We start from the raw sequence: 9786 nt of genomic DNA, 5'->3' as shown, positions 1-9786 counted from the left end.
CCCCGAGGGACTTCTTTTTGAAAATATTAGTGAAGGAGATTAGGCAGAGGGCACGTGGCTGCTCCTGGTCACCAAGCGATTTCCCCACCCTCTGCTTGCTGGCTGCAAAGCCTGACCCGAGGGAAGCCGCCAGCCGCCCTGTGTCTTTGGAAAGAGAGCGAAAGTCCCAGAGTCTGGATCCTGGTGGCTGCATTGATCAGAGAGGCATTGATTTGTTCTCGCTGACCATATGGCTGACAAGGGTATGGAGGTGAGAAAGCATTCTGCTGCTGTCTGTTCACATTGCTCCCCCCCCCAGCTCCCAGTTCAAGAGAGGAGGAATAAATGTCTGGAAGGGGAGGGGAGAAGACAGGTTAGGGTGGGGGGCTTTTTGGTCCTCACAAGCCAGCCTGGTACGAGCGAGGTGCCAGCGTTTCAGGCTGGACTGAGGGAAGGGCCCTTGAAATGCCCCCCCTCCGCGGGCTTCAGCCCTCCCACTTTCCCAGGGGCTCTGACAGCCCTTGAAGAGCTGGCTGGTCAAGGGAGAGTGATCCCCACACCCCAAGATGCCCGCGTGGGGTTGAGGTACAATGGGTACTCTTTAAAGAGCTTTGGAGGGAAATGGATGGGAACAGAGAGGGAGTGGGAGCGTCTGGGATCCTAGGTGGGCAGGCTGTTCTGCGAGGAAGAGCTGGGTCTCAGCGGCATGCTGCTACCAAAGCACAGAAAGCTACTTCGGGGGTGTCTTTATGGAGAAAAGTGGGATATCAAGGGGCAACAATTAACTTGAACATTCATCGCTCCTCCACTAGTAGGTTTGTTTGCGTGTGTGTCAGAGAGAGAGAGAGAGAGAGAGAGAGAGAGAGAGAGAGAGAGCTGTTATGTGCTGCTGTCAAAGGTACACTGCCGCGGCATATGTTGGTTCCATTCACACATCCCTGCTCAGGAAGGGGAAGGAGCCTCTGATGGTGCTTTCCTCTTTCATGAGAAAGTCCATGGACCTGCCCTGCTTGGTCAATATGTCTGATCCCCTCCCTGCCAGCAGTCATTACTCTCCCCAGAGACAGAGGAAGCAGCCTGGTCCTCGGGTTCAGGAGGCACCTGCCCACTCCCACTCCCTCGCCCTTTTCTATGCAGAGCCATACATTCTGGCTCGAGTGATGAAAGCTGTCCCTCTCCTCGAGCCCTTCCTGAAAAGTTCTGCCCAGCCAAGCAGTTGCAGAGGCTGAAGGACGTCCAGGGACACAAGAGTGAGATAAAAATCCCAAATCCTACCTCAGCCTCTGTGGGTAGGAAGCTCTATGATCTTTCCTAGGAGTCGCAATGCTTTGTGTGTGTGTGTTTGTGTTTTAAATGGGAATATCCCTTGAAGACGTTTTCTGAAGTATGGGGCATTTTGTACCAGGAATTCTGTGAATTCTGAAGGCAAAGTAACCCCCTCTTCTTCACAGGTACCTTAGATTCGCAATTCCCAATAGTCAAATGAGTTTTCCTCTCTTCATTTTTCTTGACAGGCCTCCGAGGAAGAGAGATTGGACGAGATGTTAGCTGGGTGCTCCCAGTTTGAGCAGTTTGTTTTTTTTACACTGCAGCGAATGTTGCACGGAGCAAAAGAAAAGGAAGAAAAGCTTTTGAGGCATGAAGAATCACTGAGAAATTCTGAAAAGGAAGCTGAGGATTGGAGGAGTGAAATAAAAGTATTCAAAGAGCAGGTCCATGATGTAAAATCTAGGATAGATGAAATTCAGAGAAGGATAAAGGACGAACTACAGAATGAACAGCAAGCTGTCAAGGAGGCTAACGAAACAATTGCGCACCTGCAAAAAGCAAATGAGGAGCTTCAACGAGAGGTCAAAGAGGCAAAAGGACATGCAGAATTTTGGGAAAGGAAATGTTCTGAACAGCGACCATCTATCATTTCAGAAAAAGGCCACCCACAAGAAGGCGAAGAAGGTGAGGGAGAGGCAATGCCATCAGCAACCGAGGCTGCAGATGTCGAAGAAGACCTTCTCAAGAGGCCAAGCTTCACATGCCCTTCCTCAGTAACAGCTACCCCTGGAGCTCCACCAGTCGAAAAGTCTTTTCTGGAAGAGAGCAGGATTCTGCCACAGAAGAGGAGCTCTTCCCAGAAGTCTTTAGGAGAAAGTTGACATCCACGCCTCTCATGACAACAGAAGAGCCCAGTTCCCAATCGGAGCCAAGCACCAGCAGAGAAGGCACTGAACCATCTCCCACCATACCATCCAAGCGGCAAAGGAGGGTGAGGCCAGAGTATAAAACAAAACTCCCCAATCTTCGAGAAACATCTCAGGAATCAATCAAGTACTATGAAGAAAACATTCAACCCTTTGAGCCGAAGGAACATCACATTAAGTATCTCTCTGTGAATCAAGCTGCCTTTTCAAGGTTTTGGGTTTCAAGGGTGTTGAAGGGAACATATCCCTCTATAAAGTGTGTCCCAGATTTTCTTCAAGATGGGTATAACCTGGGAATTTTTCACATCAAAACATTTCACCCAAAGGAGGCAACTGATGCGGAAAAATTTTGGATTCAAAAACTAAAAAATGATTATAAAATACTTGTGAAAACTAATTTTGAGCCCAGAGAATAAAGAGGCCTCTTTGGGGCTTTTCCCAGTGTCTGTTAAGATGCTCAGTTACAAACCTTTGGGATGTTGTTTAAGTTTTGTTCTGCTTCTCGGTTAAATCTGTGGTCAAGTATGTTTTGCTTGATGCTTCCTGTTTTACTGTTTACAGTTAGTTTCACTGTTATTAAGTTGTTAAAAAAATAAAACCAAGTTGGCATGTTTGAAAGAGAGCAACCTGGAATTATTCACAATGACATATCTGGACCTTTCATCATTCAATGCGGCTATGAAATTTCTTTTATCACACTGGAGTTAGGTAATATTCATTGCAACATTCACATAACAATTAATATGAAGCCTGGCAGCTGAATGGTGTTTTACAACATGAAGAGAAACCAAATATAGGCAGGAATCATTTTCCCATCTGAGCATACCTGTTGTCCAAGAAGTGGTTCCTTGCTAACAAAACACCTGGCAATAACATCCTATCAAATTTTAAAGTCTAAACACTAGATTATTCCAGGCCAAACATAGCCTATTGACTTGATGCAAGGTATGAAAACCAGCATTACCAGACATAGATCCAGAGGAGTTAGCCGTGTTAGTCTGTAGTAGCAAAATCAAAAAGAGTCCAGTAGCACCTTTAAGACTAACCCATTTTAATTATTATAGCATAAGCTTTCGAGAATCAAGTTCTCTTCATCAGATGCCTGATCAAAACTGGGCAGATACAGAAGAGGAGGGGGAAAGAGAGGGAAGGGGGCATAAATCACAAGAAGACAGAATGCAATTAGCATAGAGGCAATCAAAACATTCCTTTGCTTGGAAATGTAAACATCTCCTTTTTGGTGTGCAGTCAGTTTGTAGCAGTGAAGGTATCCAATTCCTATGTAGTATAAGCCTTCGGTAACCACAGGTTATACTACATAGGAATTGGATACCTTCACTGCTACAAACTGACTGCACACCAAAAAGGAGATGTTTACATTTCCAAGCAAAGGAATGTTTTGATTGCCTCTATGCTAATTGCATTCTGTCTTCTTGTGATTTATGCCCCCTTCCCTCTCTTTCCCCCTCCTCTTCTGTATCTGCCCAGTTTTGATCAGGCATCTGATGAAGAGAACTTGATTCTCGAAAGCTTATGCTATAATAATTAAAATGGGTTAGTCTTAAAGGTGCTACTGGACTCTTTTTGATTTCATTACCAGACATTAACAGAAGTTTTATTATTGACAGGAGTTTTCTTTTGTTTCTTTTGAAGGCAAACCTACCCGGAAAGACTTCTCAATGGACTGACAGTCAAAAACGGAAGGAGTATCTGGCTGTCGCAATGTGCAGTGCTAGAGAACGGGAGCTTTTTGCAGTCTCTTGTTCTGAAGAGAAAGGCAGAGGAGTGCTAGCCAGGAAACTTTTTAAGAAGGGGGATTTTTTACTGGAGTACTGTGGGGAGGTGATAGACCTCAAGGAAGCAAAGTTGAGAGAACGAGTGTACAGTGGCAGTGAAAGTAAGCATTGTTATATGTATTATTTTAAATTTAATGATCAAACACACTGTATCGATGCCACAAAGGAAGATGGCAAACTCGGAAGGCTAGTCAACCACAGCAAAAAACAGGAAAATGCCGTAACTAAATTAGTCGTGTTAGATGACAAACCTCATCTCGTTCTTGTTGCCAAAAGAGACATACAGCCAGGGGAAGAAATATTGTATGATTATGGGGAAAGGTCAAGAAGCGCCATAGAAGCAAACCCCTGGCTGAATAAATAAAAGGTCATTAACACTTGATAAATATTTCTGGAACATGTTCATTTTACTTTATTTAAGGCCCAGTATACTTCTGTATCAAAACATACTTCAGTTCAATTTATTCTAGAGCTCTCTTCCTCAGACTTCTCTAAAGAGGATGCAATTTCCATTTACTGAAAGAGGATTTGGCTTCCTTGGCCTTGGTGTATGTCGACGCACATACTGATGAACGTGAACTAATTGTTAGGACTGCTCTCCCGGGTGGATTACCCACCTTGGCTTTTCAGTCACTTACACGCCACTTTTCTCTACAGTGGGGGCCAAAATTATAGTGTATTCTCCACGCTTCCATTGCACAACATTTTCTCTCCCCTGAGAGCCAGTGTGGCCTAGTGGTTAGAGTGCTTGAGTAGGGTCTGGGACGCTCAGATTCAGTTCCCCACCCCGACATGGAAGCTCGCTGGGTATCTTTGGGCCACTCACGTGCTCTGAGCCTAACTGGCTTCGCAGAGTGGTGAGGATGGAGGAGAAGAAAACAATGTGAGCCACTTTGTGTCTCCGACATGGGGTATGAATAACATAAATTAGAACCTCATAGCAACCCTGTCATGTAGGTTCAGCTTAGCGTGTGGCTGGCCCTACATCGTTCAGTAAGCTTTTATGGCAGAATGGGGAAGCAAACTTCAGTGTCCCAAATCCTAGTCTGGTACCGCTAAACAAACATGGACGCCAGCATCCTGAGCTTGCAGCTGGCAGAGAGCAGAGATTCCCCAGGGAAGGAGGAAGGGGTGAGGAGGAAGGGACCGAGCCCAGGAGTGGGGGAAGCTCTAGTTGCATGTGGGGAACCTGACTGCCAGGGGGAAAGGGAAGATGCCACGTTGCCTCTCGGTCTGTGCCTCAGCTGCCTAAGCCATACCCATCTGCAAGCAGATGTCCTCAAGAAAGGCCCACTAGGGGAACGTCCCCAAAGAAAGCCTGGTGGCTTCCAAGGCCGTTGCAGTGTTACGGATGAGCAGCCATGGCTGGGGGGGGGGGTGGGGGGGGGTGGGGGGTGAGAAATGAGCAGAGAGAATTTGACATTTTATGGTGACCGAATAACTGACCGTTCTGTTCCATGACCTGATGGAAAAACAGTACCATAGCTGGCTCTTTCCCTTCAAGAACCCCGATACTCGATTGGTCCATGTTCCTTTGGCACACATGGGGGAAACCCTGAAAAGGAGCTTTCTCAAGGTGGGTGAGTGGGGGGGGGATGGATATTCCTGCATTGGTGATCCTGAGTCGTCAAACCAGGAGATGGGCCTTGTGAACACCTTCCTGTCATTGCCAGCACGTGGGTGGGTGGGTGGGTGGGGAAGCAGGTGGGCAAAACGTGCACATTTGAAAGAGGCTGAGTGAGACTGGGGGAGCGCTGCTTGTGGAATGGATGTGCTGTTTTTGATGGGGGCTGTGTTTAGGATGTCTGGACCGACACGCAAGGGGCTTTGTTGCTCCCTTATTTTCTCTGGCTTGGAGGCAGGGAGCAGGGGGGGCCTCCACATTGCTCTGAGGAAGGAGGCTGGTGGAGGTGGGCTATGACTCAGGAGTTGAAACAGGAGGCCTATTTGGATTAGCCAATGCAAACCTTGCTGTGCCGTAACTGATGCTGAGGTGTGACCCCCAAATTCCTTTGAGAGCTTAGGGGTGGGAGAGCAGCCTCTTTCCCTTATGGAAATATGAATTAGAATAACACTTCTCCCTTGGAAGTGCTTGTGGCTGGTTCGGCTGAGTTTGATCTCAGTCTGGCCCTTCTGAAGTAGCCATTAAGTCTTGGCTTCTCAGGGCAACGGACCAGGGCGCCAAAGGGACGTCTACGTTATATTCTGCAGGGGAGATAAGCCGGTGCCTGGAGGTGGCTCTGCCTTCCATGCTGCATTTTCAGGGGGTTAGATACACTCATCTCAGAAAGAAAAAGCAGTACACTTAGCAAACAGTTTGTTCCTTGTGCCGAATAGTTAAACCAGTGGAGTGTGAGTCATTCAAATGCCACATGTAAGTAATCATTGCATTGTACTTTAATTTTTTTTTGTAGCTGTAGAAAATGTTAGGAAATAAGAACATATATAAGAACATAAGAGAAGCCATGTTGGATCAGGCCAATGGCCCAGCCAGTCCAACACTGTCATAGAATCATAGAATCATAGAGTTGGAAGGGGCCATACAGACCATCTAGTCCAACCCCCTGCCCAATGCAGGATCAGCCTAAAGCATCTCTGACAAGTATTCATCCAGCCTCTTCTTGAATACTGCCAGTGAGGGGGAGCTCACCACCTGGCAGGGGAGGTGGGGTGTTGCAGTTCCAGTTGGCAGCAGAGGGTAGGACGCGAAGCAATGGGCTTAAACTACATGCAGAAAGGTACCGGCTGGATATTAGGAAAATCTTTTTCCCGGTCAGAGTAGTTCAAAAGTGGAATCAGCTGCCTAGGGAGGTGGTGAGCTCCCCCTCACTGGCAGTATTCAAGAAGAGGCTGGATGAATACTTGTCAGAGATGCTTTAGGCTGATCCTGCATTGGGCAGGGGGTTGGACTAGATGGTCTGTATGGCCCCTTCCAACTCTATGATTCTATGATTCTATGACAGTGTTGGACTGGCTGGGCCATTGGCCTGATCCAACATGGCTTCTCTTATGTTCTTATATATGTTCTTATTTCCTAACATTTTCTACAGCTACAAAAAAAATTTAAAGTACAATGCAATGATTACTTACATGTGGCATTTGAATGACTCACACACCACTGGTTTAACTATTCGGCACAAGGAACAAACTGTTTGCTAAGTGTACTGCTTTTTCTTTCTGAGATGAGTGTATCTAACCCCCTGAAAATGCAGCATGGAAGGCAGAGCCACCTCCAGGCACCGGCTTATCTCCCCTGCAGAATATAACGTAGACGTCCCTTTGGCGCCCTGGTCCGTTGCCCTGAGAAGCCAAGACTTAATGGCTACTTCAGAAGGGCCAGACTGAGATCAAACTCAGCCGAACCAGCCACAAGCACTTCCAAGGGAGAAGTGTTATTCTAATTCATATTTCCATAAGGGAAAGAGGCTGCTCTCCCACCCCTAAGCTCTCAAAGGAATTTGGGGGTCACACCTCAGCATCAGTTACGGCACAGCAAGGTTTGCATTGGCTAATCCAAATAGGCCTCCTGTTTCAACTCCTGAGTCATAGCCCACCTCCACCAGCCTCCTTCCTCAGAGCAATGTGGAGGCCCCCCCTGCTCCCTGCCTCCAAGCCAGAGAAAATAAGGGAGCAACAAAGCCCCTTGCGTGTCGGTCCAGACATCCTAAACACAGCCCCCATCAAAAACAGCACATCCATTCCACAAGCAGCGCTCCCCCAGTCTCACGCAGCCTCTTTCAAATGTGCACGTTTTGCCCACCTGCTTCCCCACCCACCCACCCACCCACGTGCTGGCAATGACAGGAAGGTGTTCACAAGGCCCATCTCCTGGTTTGACGACTCAGGATCACCAATGCAGGAATATCCATCCCCCCCCCACTCACCCACCTTGAGAAAGCTCCTTTTCAGGGTTTCCCCCATGTGTGCCAAAGGAACATGGACCAATCGAGTATCGGGGTTCTTGAAGGGAAAGAGCCAGCTATGGTACTGTTTTTCCATCAGGTCATGGAACAGAACGGTCAGTTATTCGGTCACCATAAAATGTCAAATTCTCTCTGCTCATTTCTCACCCCCCACCCCCCCCCACCCCCCCCCCCAGCCATGGCTGCTCATCCGTAACACTGCAACGGCCTTGGAAGCCACCAGGCTTTCTTTGGGGACGTTCCCCTAGTGGGCCTTTCTTGAGGACATCTGCTTGCAGATGGGTATGGCTTAGGCAGCTGAGGCACAGACCGAGAGGCAACGTGGCATCTTCCCTTTCCCCCTGGCAGTCAGGTTCCCCACATGCAACTAGAGCTTCCCCCACTCCTGGGCTCGGTCCCTTCCTCCTCACCCCTTCCTCCTTCCCTGGGGAATCTCTGCTCTCTGCCAGCTGCAAGCTCAGGATGCTGGCGTCCATGTTTGTTTAGCGGTACCAGACTAGGATTTGGGACACTGAAGTTTGCTTCCCCATTCTGCCATAAAAGCTTACTGAACGATGTAGGGCCAGCCACACGCTAAGCTGAACCTACATGACAGGGTTGCTATGAGGTTCTAATTTATGTTATTCATACCCCATGTCGGAGACACAAAGTGGCTCACATTGTTTTCTTCTCCTCCATCCTCACCACTCTGCGAAGCCAGTTAGGCTCAGAGCACGTGAGTGGCCCAAAGATACCCAGCGAGCTTCCATGTCGGGGTGGGGAACTGAATCTGAGCGTCCCAGACCCTACTCAAGCACTCTAACCACTAGGCCACACTGGCTCTCAGGGGAGAGAAAATGTTGTGCAATGGAAGCGTGGAGAATACACTATAATTTTGGCCCCCACTGTAGAGAAAAGTGGCGTGTAAGTGACTGAAAAGCCAAGGTGGGTAATCCACCCGGGAGAGCAGTCCTAACAATTAGTTCACGTTCATCAGTATGTGCGTCGACATACACCAAGGCCAAGGAAGCCAAATCCTCTTTCAGTAAATGGAAATTGCATCCTCTTTAGAGAAGTCTGAGGAAGAGAGCTCTAGAATAAATTGAACTGAAGTATGTTTTGATACAGAAGTATACTGGGCCTTAAATAAAGTAAAATGAATATGTTCCAGAAATATTTATCAAGTGTTAATGACCTTTTATTTATTCAGCCAGGGGTTTGCTTCTATGGCGCTTCTTGACCTTTCCCCATAATCATACAATATTTCTTCCCCTGGCTGTATGTCTCTTTTGGCAACAAGAACGAGATGAGGTTTGTCATCTAACACGACTAATTTAGTTACGGCATGTATTGTCGAAGGCTTTCACGGCCGGAGAACGATGGTTGTTGTGGGTTTTCCGGGCTGTATTGCCGTGGTCTTGGCATTGTAGTTCCTGACGTTTCGCCAGCAGCTGTGGCTGGCATCTTCAGAGGTGTAGCACCCAAAGACAGAGATCTCTCAGTGTCACAGTGTGGAAAAGATGTAGGTCATTTGTATCTACTCAGGAGGGGTGGGGTTGAGCTGAGTCATCCTGTAAGGGTTTCCCAGGGTGTGGAATGCTAATTCCACACCCTGGGAAACCCTTACAGAATGACTCAGCTCAACCCCACCCCTCCTGAGTAGATACAAATGACCTACATCTTTTCCACACTGTGACACTGAGAGATCTCTGTCTTTGGGTGCTACACCTCTGAAGATGCCAGCCACAGCTGCTGGCGAAACGTCAGGAACTACAATGCCAAGACCACGGCAATACAGCCCGGAAAACCCACAACAACCTTAGTTACGGCATTTTCCTGTTTTTTGCTGTGGTTGACTAGCCTTCCGAGTTTGCCATCTTCCTTTGTGGCATCGATACAGTGTGTTTGATCATT

The 9786-nt window shown here is 47.7% G+C and overlaps 1 protein-coding gene across 1 annotated transcript; it reads left to right on the top strand.

Annotated features, from left to right (window-relative positions):
* The first annotated feature begins 7 nt into the window (after positions 1 to 7).
* On the top strand, positions 8 to 2796 carry LOC129343089 (uncharacterized). Its single transcript, XM_054999093.1, has 2 exons — positions 8 to 250; positions 1494 to 2796. The coding sequence occupies exons 1-2, from the start codon at positions 230 to 232 to the stop codon at positions 2127 to 2129; spliced, it is 657 nt and encodes a 218-aa protein (XP_054855068.1). The 5' UTR covers positions 8 to 229; the 3' UTR covers positions 2130 to 2796.
* The last annotated feature ends 6990 nt before the right edge of the window (positions 2797 to 9786 follow it).

Source organism: Eublepharis macularius, chromosome 15 (assembly GCF_028583425.1).
Source record: "Eublepharis macularius isolate TG4126 chromosome 15, MPM_Emac_v1.0, whole genome shotgun sequence".
Lineage (NCBI taxonomy): Eukaryota > Metazoa > Chordata > Lepidosauria > Squamata > Eublepharidae > Eublepharis > Eublepharis macularius.
This window is presented reverse-complemented; position numbering and strand designations above follow the sequence as displayed.